Source organism: Mobula birostris, chromosome 3, assembly GCF_030028105.1.
Source record: "Mobula birostris isolate sMobBir1 chromosome 3, sMobBir1.hap1, whole genome shotgun sequence".
Taxonomy (NCBI): Eukaryota; Metazoa; Chordata; class Chondrichthyes; order Myliobatiformes; family Myliobatidae; genus Mobula; species Mobula birostris.
In genome coordinates, this window is record NC_092372.1 from 139,279,017 (window position 1) to 139,297,340 (window position 18,324).

General features: G+C 36.8%; 1 protein-coding gene across 3 annotated transcripts in view; it reads left to right on the forward strand.

The window, feature by feature from the left end:
• Positions 1-17,276, forward strand: part of etv1 (ETS variant transcription factor 1) — a 140,375-nt gene extending 123,099 nt beyond the window's left edge. For 2 of the 3 annotated variants that reach the window (XM_072253385.1, XM_072253387.1), the window contains exons 10-11: positions 7,246-7,347; positions 12,154-17,276. In XM_072253385.1, the coding sequence (XP_072109486.1) occupies positions 7,246-7,347; positions 12,154-12,375 (324 nt within the window). In that variant the 3' untranslated portion in view covers positions 12,376-17,276. The remainder of the gene's footprint in view (positions 1-7,245; positions 7,348-12,153) is intronic. The other variant, XM_072253384.1, reaches the window with a different exon arrangement.
• The last annotated feature ends 1,048 nt before the right edge of the window (positions 17,277-18,324 follow it).

Consider the following 18,324-nt stretch of genomic DNA (forward strand, 5'->3'; position numbering starts at 1 on the left):
TGGATTTATTTGGGGTCTTGTAAATTTTGCGGAATCGTTGAATTTTCACCAAATACTTCCACTCCCAGAGCTATAGTAGAGAGAAATGCATTGATGAAGCATGTGACAATATTTTCTTCGAGCATGTAGTTTTGCCTTCCTTGTGCACATTTCTAAAATCCAACCTGTTGTACATTAATATGTTGAGTGAATTTAGCAGTTAACAGAAACTCGCTGAAGCATGTGTAAAAAGCAGTAGGACTGAGCAAAGGTGGGTTTTAGTTTTCAGTTTGTAAGAGTGAATAGGTTACCAAGAAAGAATGAGATAACAGGAACAGTATAGATTGGATTTGCCAAATGCTCTCCTTCTATGTCATGGAATATATAATATAATTAACGGTAGAGGGCAAAGGGTAAATGCTATTTATATTACTGTCTTTCTTTCCATTTCTTTTACTAATTATTATCATTGCCTTCATTGGGTTGAATTGGTGGCTTTAAAAGAGATTTCAGAGTGCGTTGACATGGACATGTCTAGTGCAATGTCTTCCAAGAATGAACCAAAGAGCAGGAAGGATTCACTCAGATTGGTTAGGATGGCAAAGACATTTTCTGTGTTGCTTTACAGATGCAACTGAATGAGAATAGAACTGTTCTGAAGATGTTGGTTTAAGAATGGGCACATTAAAATTGTCGGATTTTTCCCAATTATAAATTTTGAATTGAGAAATTATAGAAAAAGGCCAAAGCTTTTCGTGCAAGCACCAGATTGAAAAGCCTAAAAACTGAATAAATTAATAGTCATTTGTTGATCTTTGTGTAACTCAGGTGATTCATATTTAAAGTCTTTTAGATAATTAATACATTTGGATTGAAACTGTATTGGATCTCTAATTGTGCAACTTTCTTATTAACTCAAAAGTTTGATAGTTCACCAAATGCATTGCAATAATTCATTCATTATGGATGTCAACTATCATGATTTAACTCTGTTGCTCGACAGTAAGTGATGTGCAGACTATCCAGGGCACAGAGAAGGTTTTGCGGTCCCAACTTCTTATGGAAGATGGAATTTTGTCAAAAGCTAGTAACATAGTGGTTGAGTTACTAAACTACTATCAGATATCATTGAACCAGGACTGAATCATCCAAGTCATCTGGAGAATTTAAAATTGAACAAATCAATATATCTAGAATACTGAGCTTTACTCAATAATAATGATTGTGAAACTACCTGGTTCATTAATATTCTTCAAAGGAGGAAATATGCTGTTCATACTGGGTCTGACCTTTTTATGATTCCAGACCCTGTCTTAGCTGCTTCCTCGCCCCAGGAACCATTATGGATAGACAGTAAATGTTAAACTTGCCAGCAAAGTCCACATCCTCTGAATGAGTAAAGAAAACAGTATGCAACATTGCAAAAACATCCAGCATAAACCATTTATGAATGTAATTTGAGTATTTAAAAGTATGTAAACGTTTTGCATTATTTCATATCACCCAAATTCTGCCGTTGTCCTGCAAAAATCATGCAAAAATTTCCACACCCATGAATTTTGCTGTACATTGTGTTTGATATTTTAACCATCCATTTAAAATTTATTTGAAAATTAACTCCTGAAATTCTCAGTGCATTCTCCCTGCAGATAAGGTTCTCCATTCAAATCATGGATTTGAAAAGTTAGTCTCAACTAGTATTATTATTCTGATTTTTAATAAGACCAGTAAGCACAGATGATACAAGGATATGATGAGGAGAAGGCTTCAGGATTCTAACTGATATTTTACTGTTTAACACTTGTATTGTAGAGGGTTAATCTCTGTGCTTGTCAAATGTCACACCACTGTGGATTTGAATGTAATAGAAATGGCTGAAGAAACTTTGCTGACTAGTATAGGAATACAACCATGGGAACATGAAAGTTAGGTGAACACAGCAGTGGGACGCGTGAAAAGTGGTGACAAGGGATGGTTGCGTTTGAGTTGGTGCTATGTATCGGTCCACTTAGTGCAGCACTTGATATCAGAGGGAAGGGTATCAAAGTAGAGCAGTTGGGGGTCTTGGGGTAGTTTATCAGGGTCTCACCAACAGGCTCTCCATGAGCAATGCTGCAGATCAGGCAGAGTGGAAGGTGTGCTACAGTGAGAGGGGCTTGCACACACCTAGATAAGTGTTTTAATATTTGCTATTCTGTCCTAATGAATAAAGTTTTGTAGTTCTAAGTGGAAAATTAGAGTTGTGTCCTTTTACCTATCTGACCCAGATCCGAAAAACTTTTGTTGTAACGTAACAGCACTGTGTCAGAAATTACCTCAGGTAAGCTCCAATATTCAGACCAATTTTGAATTTAGTTCTGTTCAATCAGAATTCATCTTCCCACTTCAAACAAGGCATCTGCGAAAATTTGCATTGAATCTGATTTGGAATTTGCAATATGCTGCTCTACTTTATAATTAGGCTTATGCAAAAAGTTTCACGTTAACGAGCACATCCACACTGCTAAGGCTTTCATTTGAACCAGACAATATAACCATCAAAAGTGTTATAATTGTGAAGGTAGGGAACCACATAAAAAGAGAAACCATAGAAGCAGATTGAGAATGGTACAGCATTTGAAGGCTCCAATCTGAGCAATAAATCTTTAAGGTTGGTTACTGCTTTTTGTTGTGAAAGAAGAGTAGCTTGACTAAAAGGCAGTGCAACAGTGGATTCTTCAATAAAGTAATTTCATCCTTGTCTAAATAATGCATTCCTGAAAGATTTACAGCTAAAATGGAGCAGCAAGTGGCCTTTTTTTGAAAAACAATGTTTGATTTGTGAAAATGTTCCATTCATTTGCTTGCATCATTTGGGATAAGTAGTGCTTTTGTTCTCATAAATGAAATATTCACTCACATGCTATGTTCACATCTTTGGAATAATTCCATAGAAGTCAGAAGAAACTAAAAGGAAATAAAAGAAACACTTTCTACATGAGTATCTTAAGTTTAAGCGTGTAGTCAGACAGATTATTTTGTATGGATGCCCTCTCCGCGCCTTGTTGTTCTAAGCAGTCTGGTTCTCCCTGGTTTTTAATCCCAGTCAAAGATGTTATTCAAAATGCCTTCAGAGTGGGTTTAGCTTGTTTTGAACTGAGTTGTTGTTGGTATGTTACTGCAATATGAGAATTTTCTTTTCCAAATAAGCACGCAGGGGAACATGCCTAGACTAGCCCTTGGGAAGTTTGTCCCCTCCTTCCCTGGCCAGTTTTGGAGAATATCTGCACTGGCAGTTGGTAACAGTCAAAGAATTCCTAATGACTTCAGCCAAGATCAAAGGTGGCAGTTCTTTTTAGCAGCTATGAATTCATAAAATGTGATGATAAATACTATTTTGCCTAGGAACATCAACAGTATGACATTACTGCTTTCAAGTATCTGGCAGATAGACACTTTTAAATCATGTATATTCATGAACTAGTTTTCTTCCTGTTTACCAAAAGAATGGCTGAGAGGCACCTTAAATTTACATTTCCGTCAATTGATTTGAAGTATGTATGGTACAATGCATGATATACAGTTAATGAATATATTAGTTTATCATAGCTCTTCTTAGTTAATCTTAAAGCTACGGTGTTTAAATTGCCATGTTCGTTCCATATACTTTTAGAAATTAAATACAGGTAAAGCATTATACAAATACAGTGTTAGTTATTTAACTAAGATGTGATATTAACAGAGTACTAGGGAAACATTATGATCTAGTTTGTGGTCTGAATATAGCCTACACTCGAACTTGTGAGTTTTCCTTTCAGCTTGCATCTAAGTTAAACGTAGAAATGATGCTTCCTGGATGTAGAAGCAGGGCATCAGTAGGTGTCATAAATGTAAGGCAGTCTCCAATTAATTGAATAAGTAGTTTAAGAGAAACTTTCAAACTCTGACATAGTTAAAATGCAGAACTGGCTAATGCAAGGAGTAGTTGCAACAAATGGTGCATATGTAGTTCAGAGGAAGCAAGACATGTACATGACAGAAAAAAGAAATGGGATATACTAATATAGTTAAAAGAAGGATGGTGGGAAGAGGCTTAAGTGCAGCATAAACTCCTACATTTACCATTTGGACCAAGTGGTCTGTTTCTATGTTGTGGATTCTTGGTTAGTTGTCTTATAGATGACAGCTTAAGTGACTTTACCATGGGAAAAATGGATTGTAAACTCAGAGTCAAGGGTGACTTATTTGCACTCCAGTTCTGCAGGTGGCTGAACAGACCTCTGTGGAATCTGCAGGCCGTGCTGCAGGGGCGGGTGAAGCTTAAGGTGTGGGAGTTGAGTAGATATTTTGTCATGTGTGCTTGGCCTTTGCGTGCTTCCCTGATTGACACTCAAGATGGCCACTGACTTCCCAGATGCTCTTTCATATCATCAATGTTGGATTCTCAGCAGTTGATAAAGATGTTGTATTGTGCTGAAGGCGAATTTAGAATATTCTTGAAACCTTCAGCACAATTTTCTCTGCCTTCTGAAAGATCTCTTTCTTTGATGAAGCTCATAGTTAATTAATGTGGGTTTTCGGCTTGCGATGCAGATAATGTGGTTCACTCACCAAAGCTCGTTGTGAGTGATCAAAGAGTCAATTATGGAGATTTTTTGGCTTGAAGGGGAAGCTAACACTTGTTCATCTAACCTTCAAGTACATTTAGATTTTGGAGAGACAACTTCCATGTACTTCTCCAGTGCTTTCCGATGCCAGCTTGAGGTAATACATGTTCAACAGCATATTAGAGGATGGATGTCACTGTGCTTGGTAATAAATCATAGGTAACACAACACAGAAACAGGCCTTTGGGCCTAGCTCATCCATGCCAACCAAGATGCCCACCTAAGCTAGTCCCATTTGCATGCATTTGACCCATATTCCTCTCATCCCTCCTATCCATGTTCTGTCCAAATGTTTTTTAAATGTTGTCGATGTATCTGTATCAACTACTTTCTCTGGCAGCTTGTTCCATACTCATGCACTCACTGCATGAGGAGGTTGCCCATCAGATCCTGTTTAAAATTTTCCCCACAGCCTTAAACCTATGTCCCCTAGTTATTGGTTCCCCTTCCCTGGAAAAAAAGACTGTGTGCATTCACCCCATCTATGCCCCTCTATAAAGTTACCATTCTGTCTCCTGTACTCCAAGGAGTAAAGTCCTTGCCTGTTGAATCTCTCCTTACAACTTCAATGCTCAAAGTTCAAGTTCCAAGCATTTATTATGAAAGTACTGTATGCATTTGTCATCAGATGCTACCCTGAGATCCATTTTCTTATGGACATTCATAGTAGGTACAAAGAAACACAATAGAATTAATGAAAAACTACACACAAAGATGGATAAACAACCAACATGCACAAGAAGAAAAACTGTGCAAATATCAAAATAATAATAATAAATAACTATGTCATAAATAATATTGAGAACATGAGTTGCTGAGTCCTTGAAAGTGAGAACATAGGTTGTGAAATCAGTTCAGTGTTGAGGTGAGTGAAATTACCTATGCTGGTTCAGGAGCTGATGGTTAAAGGGCAATAACTGTTGCTGAACCTAGTTGTGTGGGACCTAAGGCTCCTGTACCTCCTACCAATGGCAGCAATGAGAAGACGGCATGGGCTGGATGGTGGGATCCAAGATGATGCTTGCTGCTTTCTTGTGGCAGTGCTCCTTGTAGATGTGCTCAACGGTATGTCTAAAGCTTATCAGTGCTAAGGAAAGAAGGCTTGGATTTGGAACATGATTTTTGTTCGATCATCGTCCGTTCAAATCTTAATTTCATAGAAAATGTTATATTTTGCCTCTGTACCCAATACCATGGAGAAAAGGGTGAGTGAGTAAGAGTCAGTGATGTTTCTTTTACTTTATTATAAAATATGATGGTAGCAGCAACTTGCATTTCTGGTTGAAATGTGATGCAAAGGATTTTATTTCTTAATGTATGCATTACTAAATGATAATAAAAGAGGACTGCGTGTCCTCATAATCTAATCTAATCTAAATTATGTCAGCGGAGAAAAGAGCCAAAGGGGGTGTTCACAGGCAAGATGCAAGGTGCAATCAAAGAGGTGGATTTTCATAAAAGGATTTTCACAGATGAGGAGAAACGGATGATTATGGAGAAGCTAGAACTGGGTGAAGCTATACTGCTAATGGAGGAACAAATTTTGTTGAATATAACTCATTAGTTCAACAATATAAATTAAAGAATGGAGTGTGAATTTGATTCAAACCCTAAATATAATTGCAGATATAGTTTGTTTTACTTAAGTGAAGTTTGTGTACTTTTGATATATGGGTGGTCAACTGGACAATTAGTTTATTTTACTCATTGTATTTAATGATTATGTCAGGCCAGGTAGCAGAAGATTAGTTTTGGTGCATTGTTTACTTTCATCAGTCCAATTACTTACACAGCTATCCTAAAGAATCAGAATCAGAATCAGGTTTATTATCACTGGCAAGTGACGTGAAATTTGTTAACTTAGCAGCAGCAGTTCAATGCAATACATAATCTAGCAGAAAGAAATAATAATAATAATAATAATAAATAAAATAAAAATTATAGTAATAATAAATAAACAAGTAAATCAATTACGTATATTGAGTAGACCAAAAAAAAGTGCAAAAAACAGAAATACTGTATATTAAAAAAAAGTGAGGTAGTCTAAAGATTCAATGTCCATTTAGGAATCGGATGGCAGAGGGGAAGAAGCTGTTCCTGAATCGCTGAGTGTGTGCCTCCAGGCTTCTGTACCTCCTACCTTATAGTAACAGTGAGAAAAGGGCATGCCCTGGATGCTGGGGGCCCTTAATTATGGATACTGCCTTTTTGAGACACCGCTCCCTGAAGATGTCCTGGGTACTTTGTAGGCTAGTACCCAAGATGGATCTGACTAAATTTACAACCTACTGCAGCTTCTTTCGGTCCTGTGCAGTAGCACCCCCCACCCCCATTCCCCTACAACCAGACAATGATGCAGCCTGTCAGAATGCTCTCCACAGTATAACTATAGAAGTTGTTGAGTGTATTTGTTGACGTGCCAAATCTCTTCAGACTCCTAATAAAGTCTTGCCTTCTTTATAACTACTTTTCACATTTAATGCTAAGATAACTGAAAGGTTGTGTTTGCTCCTTTAGTTAAATGAGAAATGGATATTAAGTAACATGAAACAATGTCATTGGCATGGAATATTACTTTGCAGGTATTGAAATGTGTGCACTTTTATGCTTTTTTGTCTAGGTGGCACGTCGTTGGGGAATCCAGAAGAACCGACCTGCTATGAACTATGACAAGTTGAGCCGTTCACTGCGCTACTACTATGAAAAAGGCATCATGCAAAAAGTAAGCAAGAAGCATGAGTAATTTCTCTAGTCAGTTCTTCAAACCTTATTCAGACACCATCCAAATCTAACATGCAAGTATAAAATAGCACTCCTTAAACTAAGGAAACTAATCCCAGGAGCCCAAATCACTCTGGTCTCTTTTTTTTTGCTAAAATCTTTGGGAATGTTCTCAGTGAAATAGTAGCCAGTAATCTCAGTTTGAATCACTTTTTCATACTCTTATATTCATTAATAGTTCAGATAATCATAGTGGTCAGTAGCTGGGCCAGAGAGAAAAGAATGATGAAGGTTTGATTAACTAAGGTAGAAGACAGCTAGCCAGACTTGCATCTCCTTTTTTTGTAGCCATCAGTGTTAGAAACCTACATATTAGAAATCAAACAAAGACAGAAATATGTCTGTGGTTCCTTTGCATTCAAGAAGCATGCCATCATTCACTGAATTTTAACAGTGATGTCCCAAAATTTGAGTGGTGTAACACTTTGGCCAATGAATATGCAGTTTTAAAGTTTTGCCTATTTTAGATAAGCAATCTGGCAAACTCTTAGAGAAAGGAAGTTGTTGCATAACCATGTTAATTTTGGGAGCTGATCATCAAGTAATATCTCCTATGTTTGTAATTTAAGATTTATCATATTACTGGTGGAAAAATCACCATGGCAGCAATATAGTATAGAGTAAGTTGCATGTACCATGTTGTACCTCCTCTTATTCAGTTCAATTTAAACGTGTTGAGGTAGTAGAAGATTAGCTTTATTTGTCAGATGTACATTGAAACATACAGTGAACTGCATATCATTTGCATCATGATTTGTGATATGTTGCTATGCTTTTGGCACCAATATAGCATGCCCACAACTCACTAACACTAACCAAATGTGGGAAGATACTGGAGCACCTGAAGGAAACTCACACACAGTCACAGGAAGCATGTGCAAACTCCTTATAGACAGCGATGGGAATCGAACCTTGATCAGCAATTGTTGGCATTGTAAAACAATTGTATTATCTGCTCCGCTACTGTGCTGCCCCATGGAACGTCAATAGCAATCGTTTAATAATCTGTTCAATAATCTAGACTGTAGGAGAAACCATTTTTTGGAAATTAGCTTAATTAAAATAATCTGAAGGTAAATTTCTATCCAGAATATTGAAATAAAATGTAAACCTGTGTATTGAAGCTCTATTTTAGATCCTGTGTAAATATGCACCAGAAACAAAGCAAGAGGAATAAACTGTATATGGGATGTGATGGGACTTTTTTTTTTTACACAGAGTGTTTGCTTTCCCAAGTATGGTGCCAGAGAACTTAGTAAAGTCAAGTGCAATTACTGCATTTAACAGACTTTTAGACAGGCAGTTGAATAGGGATTGCTCAGAAGGATATGGACCTCATGCAAGCAAATAGGATTAGTTTAAGTGGACAAAATGATTGGCATGAATGTGATGGGCCGAAGGGCCCATTTCTGTGCTGATAATTTGATGATACTGTGACTGTTTGACAAAGTTTTTCTATTGAAGTGTCATGTTGTCTGAACAGATATCACAAAAAGATTTTTATAGATTTGAAAGAAATGACAATAGACATTCCACAAGCATATCGAAGAATAATTTATTTAACTTATTTAGAAAATACAGTTTTGTACTTATTGAAATATTCTGCTTGGGAGTAAGTATTTTACAAGGACTATTAATCCTCTGTATTGAAATTAGCAATTTCATTAATACTTGTTTTGGGGTCAGGTTAAAGGGATTCTCTCCATTTTTTTTTTGATTTTTCTCCCCCCAACTGCTTTTATGATAAATAATTGTTATCTTGTTAGCTTTAGTTTGCATCCTATCTCAAATGTTCCCTCTGTTCTCCAGTACCTTTCCTTTTCATATAACATGCTTGCTTTCTCAAATTTCCACTCATGGTGAAGGGTCCTTGACCTGAAGTGCCAGCTTCATTTCTCCCCCACCAATACAGCTTGACCTGCTGAGTGGGTCCAGTGTTTTCTGTTTTTGTCTCCCATTTTCAGATCTGGAAGTTGTTTTTTTTTCACTCCAGTTATAATGACAATGCTGGGTTAACTCTAGAAGATTGACTAACAATTAACTTTGCTGTTTCTAAAAGTGGGTTGGAAGTATTGACCAAAAATCATAATGAGACCCCATAGATTTCAGTAAGTGAAGTATTGATTTTTCAAAGAATAGTTCCATTATTAATTTATTTTGTTTGTTGCTCATTAACTGAGATGTCTTTGCAGAGAAATAGAACAGGTTTGCTTTGCAAATGCATTCAAAAATTAAACATTTATATTTCTGACTTAAAGTAAATACAAAATGTATCTCCCTCAAGTTTATTCTAAAAATATGAATTTATAGCAACATTTATTTTTGATGGGAGTGCATTTATGGAAGGGTGATCATAATGCCATAAGTTATCAGATAGTTATGGATAAAGATGAGTCTAGACCTTGGGAGGAATATGTTAAATTAGGGAAAGGCTAATTACAACTTTTATAGTTCAGAGCTGGGAAGATTATTCTGGCAACTGCTGTTACTGGGTATGTCCATATATAAGACATATCAGAGTTGTTTAAAGACCAGCTAGTCAGAATGCAGGACCTACATGTCCTTGTGAGGAAATAAAGAACAGGATCATTCAAAGTTCAGGAACATTAACATTAACATTTACACTCTGCGTAAAAAAATACTGTCCCATCAAATCCCATATACAGTTTATTCCTCTTACCTTGTTTTTGGTGCATGTTTACACAGGATCTAAAATAAAGCTTCAATACCCAGGTTTACAGTTTATTTGAATATACTGGATAGAAATTTACCTTCAGATTATTTTAATTAAGTTAATTTTCCAAAAAATGGTTTCCGTTACAGTCTAGATTAACATTAACAGAAGTTGCAAACTGAGTCAGAAAGGAAAAGGATGCATCTAATGGTTTTGGAAACTGAAATCAGACAAGGCCCTTGAGCTATATATGGGAAGCAGGAAAGAAGAGGAAATTAAGAGAGGTAAAAAGGGCCAGGATACATTATGTCTGTGCTTAGCCAGTTTAAGGAAAATTCAAAAGCACTTTCACATACATAAAAAGCAAGAGGGCAACAAGGAACAGAGTAGGACAATTCAAGGACAAAGAAAGGAATTTCTGGCTGCATTTGTAGTATTGTGGTTACTGCATTATAGGAAACTTGTGGAAAGTTTCGAAAGAGTGCAGAAGAGGTTCACCAGGATGTTGCCTGGATTAGAGAGTATAAACTATAAAGATATATATGGGCATTGTGTAGGCAGGCTTGCTTATTGTTTAAACTGGCATCTATGTCAACGTAAACATCATGACAGAAGGGCTTTTTCCTGTGATCTAATATTCTGTGTTCTACAATTAATAATTTCTCCTCATGTCATTGTTTTCTACAACCTCTTATGGTATTTCAAAGGTTTCAAAGGTGGATTTAATATCAGAAAAATGTATACAATATACGTCCTGTAATGCTTTTTCTTTGCAACCATCCACAAAAGTAGAGGAGTGCCCCCAAAGGATGAATGACAGTTAAATGTCAGAACCTCAAAGTCCCCCCAGCTCCCCTCCATCCATGCGTAAGCAGCAGCAAAGCAACGATCTCCCCTCCTCCACCAGCAAAAAAAAGCATCGGCACCCGCCACCGAGCACTCAAGCGTGCAGCAAAGACACAAACTTGCGGTACCCCAAAGACTACTCATTTGCCCGGTATTTGACATACCATAGGCTCTCTCTCCACCTCCCTAATAAGGGAAAAAGAGAGTTTTCTGTTTCACAGTGAGAGGGAAGACGTAACAAACAACTCACTCTTTTACCATGGTAAAAGTCCATTGTGTCACTCTTTCCGAGGTCTGTGCCCAAAGATCTCGGATCTCTGGGCACACAGCCAGAGATCTTCCAACTCCCACGACTCGCCAATTTCCTGCTGGGACTCTGACCTTTGATCCGGCCATCTCCAGGGCCACAAGATCAAGGTCCTCCGAAGGCAAGCTAAGCATGCTTGGCATGTCGAATAACGGCCAATCGTGAAACCCTGAGAGTGGGTCCCTTTCCTGCAAAGAACCAAAGTCAGAGTGTAACTCTAGGTCAGGGTCTTCAAAAGAACCCGGAAAGGGAAAAATAGAGATATTAAAGATGGAAATAGAGCTGTTTCCGAAGATGCAAGCAAAAGAGTCGTCGTTTAGTGCCATCATATTCTGGACAATACCGGCTGTTAATTCCCTACTTAGCATCTACCTACAGAGGTTATATTTCCACTGTGAATTTGTATCGCTCAGAATTATTTCAAAATATCTTGCAGTCAGTGACAAAAAAATTAGATTTCATCAGTCTGAGTTGATTGTCGCAGAGATGAAAAGGCAGTTAGAGACCTACTTACATTAAAAAAAACAGTCGATTAGTTGATGTGCCCCATGAGGCAGCACTGATGAAAGTAAAAATGAACAGTAAAAGTCCCTTCTTGACCCAACCTTTTAACAGATGATAAGAACTTTATTTGGAATAGATATTCTTCAAAAAGCAATACAATTAAGCGAGAAACAAATTGGTTAATAGAGGTGCTGATAAAACATAGCTGTCCTGTTGAAAATGTTGAGAAAAGTTCCCATAACTTTATAGAGCACATGTTCAAAGTATGATTGTAAGTTTTTAAATAATAAAATTTCCAAAATTAAAACACTCAGGAATCAGACAGCAATTTGATATTTTGTTACTTCAGTTTAAAGATTCTGTTAATGCTTTGAAGATCTAGACTTTATGGGAATTGTTTACTTTGTTCTTTATAGGTTGCTGGAGAAAGATATGTGTACAAATTTGTCTGTGACCCTGAAGCGCTTTTCTCCATGGCTTTCCCAGACAACCAGAGGCCTGTACTGAAAACTGACATGGAGCGTCACATCAATGAAGAGGATACTGTCCCTCTATCCCATTTTGATGAGAACATGGCGTATATACAAGATAGTGGCTGTTGCAATCCCCATCCATACAATGAAGCCTATGTGTACTGACGCAACCTTTTTGGGGCAGTCACTTCATTTTTCTTTTTTTCTCTGTTGTTTTCCTCTGTAAGCCGTGACCCAGTCTGGATTTACTTTGTCTCTTCAGCATCTCTGACGTTAAGGAATGGGTCCGCAGTTTCTGTCGCATTAACCCCATGGTCCATTACCAGGGACAGTGCACTTTATGAAAAGACTCGTTAGAGCTCTACTTGTTTTTTTTTTCAGGGTGGGAAAGGGTGGGCAGTGTTTTTTTTGTTTTTGCCTTTTATTTGGTGGGAAAGAGGGGGGGAATGGGATGATTGGAAGTTGCAGATATTTAAGTGGTTTGATTGATGCTGTCTTAAGAATTTTGCTTTCCTATCAGATAAAAACTTACCAAGTCAAACTTTCAAAAACTCTGCTGATATCAGTAATAAAAGAAACTGCATATCTAATATTGCTGTGTTAACACAGCTGTCACTCTTTAAAAAAATCTATATCTAAGTAGATATATAGTACTTTTTGTCAGGGTACACATTAATATACAGTCAAACATTTTACTGCTGTGTCATATTTGTTAAAATATATGAATACTAGAATATGCTTGTACTGCAGTCTCCTTTTCTGTAAATTCTTTCAAACGCAGGGTCTAATAAAGCAATTTGAAGCATTGCTGTACAGGTAGCATTTCAGGACAAATAGTCAACTTAAACATTTACTGCCTACGATGTAGCTTATGCTGTAGTTATACCATGAGCAACTGTGTGCTTTAGAAATTGAGAAAAGATTACCCACCTACAACTTGCTGAAGGTTTTTTTTAAGCTTAAAGATTTCTAGATCAAGGAAAATGTTACCCAATGTGGCCTGTCAGTGGCAAAATTTCATTTGCACTCATTTCAGTCTTCAGATCTGCACATTCAAGTACCATATTGTGATATCCATATCAATAGAGAATAAAACATTTTTATAGATCACTAAGAATTTTTAAAGTGGGTTACCAGGATGCATGAGCTTTGAAATTACATTGAGCAGTATCAGTACTTATTCCTTAGATATTCATATCTGCAGCCCAAAGAGTAGCCTCGGCATTGATATTAAACTGGTTAACTGGATTTGGATGTGAATGAATTAATCTTTCCTACTCAAATATTGTTCAGCATTATTTCACTGCTTTTGTTAGTAACCCTGTTAAGCACAATATTTCATCAAAAATTGAAGCTCTTTCATCAAATCACAATTAAAGCAAATGGATGTGACTGAATTTTATTTGTTTAATGTACATTGAGGGTGTCATGCCATGCTTTTCTGTGTTCAGATGGCAGAAGCTGTGTTTGTGACAGATGATCAAGTATTCCAAATTAAGACAAAGTATGCACTGTGTGTGATTGTTCCCAGAGTAACAAAAGCAAAGCGCTGATTAAGTTTCTGTTTTACTGACTGAATTGGTAACATTTGCCCACTTTCTTCAAGCTTCAATATTTTTCTTCAGTCAATAATGTTTATTGAAGTAACATGCGCACTATAATGTAATTAACTATTCTGCACTGCTAAAAAAATAGTTTAAGTGCTATAGAGTCATAGAATGCCACAACACATAAACAGGCCCTTTGGCCTATCTAGTCTGTGCTGAACTATTAATCTGCCTAGTCCCTTCGACCTATATCCAGATTTTAGCCCTCCATTCAAATTTCTCTTAAATGTTGAAATCAAACCTGCATCTACCACTTATGCTGGCGGCTCGTTCTACACTCTCACCACCTTCTGAGTGAAGAAGTTCCCCCTCATGTTCCCCTTAAACATTTCACCTTTCATCCTTAATCCATGATCTCTAGTTCTTGTCTCACTCAAACTCGGTGGGAAAAGCTTGCTTGCATTTACCCCATCTATCTAAATGGGTGGGCATCATTTTGGATTATATTGCATTTCCTTTCTGTATCAAAAGAAGTCATAACAAACTTTAAGAAAATTTGTGTACCTTTCATTAATATTCTTAACATTACTGTCATCTGAAAATGCACTCTGGGTCATTTTGTAAGCTTTTTAAAAAATCCTTAAGAACCTGCTTTCAATCAAGTCATTCAGTCCAGGAATCGAATATTATCAAGTCCTCATAATACAGGTATTTGAAAATTAATCTGGGGAAGGCAATCACAAGATGCAGAGAAATCCTTAAAAATTCCAAGTAGTGATGAAATAATTACACATAGAGATAATAAAAAAGGAAAATGTAGATTACGAATAATATAATTTTAATGCTTCAATTGTGTTTTTATTCTGATCACCAGTGGACAATGATTTTTATGTTATTTTGCTAATGTATTCAAATCTCACATTCCATACGGTTCTCCGGGTTGCTGAGCATATGGAGAGTATTATCACTGGGACTTTCATAGTTCAGTTCTACTTGGCCAAGTTTGCTGGGTTTTCCTTCTTGTGAAACCCTAAAACCCCTATATCCTTCTAATTCTGTGTATCAACAGAACTTAATGTTTTCAGTATCTGGGAAGTAAAAAGCGTGGCGATGGTTAAAACTTTTCATCTGTTATCTCAGATCAGTATGACTACACTCATGTAGAATGCACTCCTTGACCGCAACATTGCTTGGCTACCATCACTTATTTTACTGATACATTCAAAAGAGTGATAGAACTGTACTGCATAGAAAAGTTATTTGAAAGAATTATCCAATTAATCCTACTCATCTGTTCCATGGCCCTGCCCTCCTCCTCCTGTCAAATAACCAGATGAAAATTATGGTTAGGTAATTTAGGCAGAACAAGTGTTCATCCACATAAAGCTTGCATTGCTGAAATAGATATAAATATGTAAAGAGAAGCACATTCCCTACTTGTTATCCACCACATCCCTCCAGAGAAACTCCATACTCAAACTGAGGTCAAATTATGATCTCATTGAAGCATTGAGTAATTATAAATTATTGCAAGAACCAACAAATGCAATGGAAGGGAAATGGCACTAATTAAATGTTGTAGTTGACAGACCACTTTGCAACCACTCTTCTTGTATATGAAATAAATATAAAAAGGGCGATCGTCAACCTTTTTCTATATTTCCACATTGTAACTTCAGGTTATTGACATAATGGCAAATCTGTTGTTTTGCTCTTTCCAATTCATTTCTGAATTGTATTTCTGGTAATTCTCATCAAGTGCAATCATGCCTGGTTCACAGGGAACAAGTACTGATAGAGTTCAGATTTGGACCATATAATCAAGTTGTACCCTTATTTTTCATCGATATTTACAGCGTCCCTCTTCATTTTTGTTCCAGCAAGGTCAAGGCAGTGCTTGCCACCTTTAGACCCATGATTTATTGTATTGTGTATTTGCATAACATGTAGCTCCAAATGGCAGTCATATCTCTAAATATAGAATTAAGTATTGTGATTGGAATTAAGGAGCTTACTTTGCATGTACTGAATGTAGTGACTTCTCTGAGATTATTTGATACACTCAGTGGATGCCTAGCATTGGCATTCCTCACATTATTAAGTGGGAAAATGAATAATGACAAGAATTATAGATTAGTGCATAAAGGGAAGAACATGGCAGATGTGAACCGACCAACTTTAATCCTATACTGCTGAGTTTTCAGTGGTTAGTTCTCAGTATTGTTGCATCAGTTTTGCATGCCCATGAGCTTTTTGACCTGGGTGTTGCATGGACACCAGATGAAGATGAGGACAACTTAGTTGTGATGACTTCCCAAGTTAGAAAGAGTATGGACATGCAAAATTAGTATTAAGTAGTCATTTGCAACAGAAAGCTTCCAAAGTCAATGCAAGACAGGTTTTGGGCCTTAGAAAGGGAGTTGGCATTTTGTATCTCCAATTTACTTCATTAAAGAACCCGCTGAAATGATTCACTTAACAATCTGTCAGAGAAAAAAAAATCATAACCTGCATATACGTATGTGGAGATTTGGTTAACAATCCCAGTTATAAATTAATATATTTAATTTCCAAAACACAATTGCCATATATATACATGTCTAAACTTTTACATTACATTTCAGTGCTGTGTGAATTATTGTAAACTATTGTTGTAAAATACAATTAGACCCAAAGTTTCCCAAACTTAGTGTAAATTCCTGCAACCAATAATGTACATTCCAAAGCAGTCTGACAAACAAAGTTTAATAAGACTTGTGTGTACTTACTTGGTCCATTTTTTCTGTTAAGCATATTTATTGTGAAATTTTAAGACATTCACACAGGAAAAAAAACTTTAAGATGTTAGAGCATTACCCTTGCAGGTTCTCCCTATGTTATGCAGAGCATCTTGAATCCCTGCTTCTCCGGCTTTGTGACAGGTGAACCAGTATTGTGTTGAGGAGCCCGGAGACAAAAGCAAACACCGCATCTGCCTGAAGATGGCCATCTGGAAATCTAATGTAGCAAAAACAAAAGACAATGTTGAGGGACTTCTGTAAATGATGGACAGTATTTTTTCTGTTTCTGAAAAATTTTCTAAATTTTTGTAATTTTGTATTTATCATGTATGTTTGGCTTTATATGGCCACAAAGTAGCATTCAAATTAATGTAAATCACAATGTCATTTGATTTTCCTCAGCTAAGGCATGAGTGATTTGAAGGTTCATGGACTTCTTGTATTGCTTTTTTTGGGTTTTTTTTGAGTGTTGAAGAAAAAAAAATGTAATAGCTTAATAAACTCTGTTCAATTCCTAATGAATGGTGAAATATGTAATTCAAAAGAAAATATTCTGGCAATTTATCTATACATATATTTGGTTTAGTTTTCATCCATTAAGTTTAGCATTGAGGACAATTTTCCTGGGATCTATCTGTAGTGGCATTTCATGGTTTGGCTTGAAGTCTGGGTATGTTTTGGTTTCTAATCAAAGATAACAATTTCACAAGTGTTAACAGCACTATGTGCTATTATCTAGCATTGTACTTCACATATTACTTCAGTTGCCAGTAAATTAAATACGTTACAACCTTGTACAAAGCAATGAAGTACAGTATATTTGTTAAAACCAGGTATATGGTCAAAAATTGTGATAGCAAAGTAATCAGGACAAAATTGTGCACATAACAGCAAAAGATGATAAGAGTTTAAGCTGGGTCTGACCTTATTAATACCAATTACCAAGTATTATTTTTAACATTGCATACCTCACACACCTACCTCCTTCCATAACAGAAACCCTTCTCCATCACTTCAATAAAATATAGAATTAATTTTATGAATCCCTTCCATGTAGGCATTTCATTATAAAGCTTCAACTAATTTGAAGGTCCGTCCATAGCACCTTCTGTCATCATCCTTGAGCTAGTTGGCAGGACTGCGGCTTTGACCATTGGAAGGCAGATGGATTCTGCCATCTTCATCTTAGCTCTCAAACTGGTTTTGCTGCATCTGAAAAACTTTCTCCATCAGTAAAGCCTGGCTTTATTCTCTCCCATTCTGATGGGGTTATTCCTGCTTTTTTTCGGAACTTTATTAAGCATATTATCTTGTAATCTTTTTGAATAAGTTTCTAAACAATTCTTCCTATTTGGGAGTTTGGTTCACCCTCTGGAGTGGAACAATAGAACAGCCAGTAGAACTATTGCCTCCGACTGGATACTAACCTGTGTAGGGATGAGTTGCCAGTGTAAGTGATCAGAGGGGCCAAAGGTCCTGCCTTTTTGATGTTGTGCTCTATGACGCTATGACACTGGGGGATACCTGTGTGGAGATTGTATATTCTTCCTGTGATTGCTTTGCTTTCCTCCTGCTGTTCCGGGTTCTTCCCACAACACTAAGCTATGTTGTTTGTTAGATTAACTGGCTACTATAAATTGCTCCTGGTGGGTAGGTGATCGGTAGAATACGCAGGAAGTTCATGGGCATGTAGGAAGAATAAAACAGAATTAGTATAAATGGGTGTTTGATGGAATGATGGAGCAGTCAATGGGCTGAATGGCCTATTTCCGTTCTTATGTGTTATG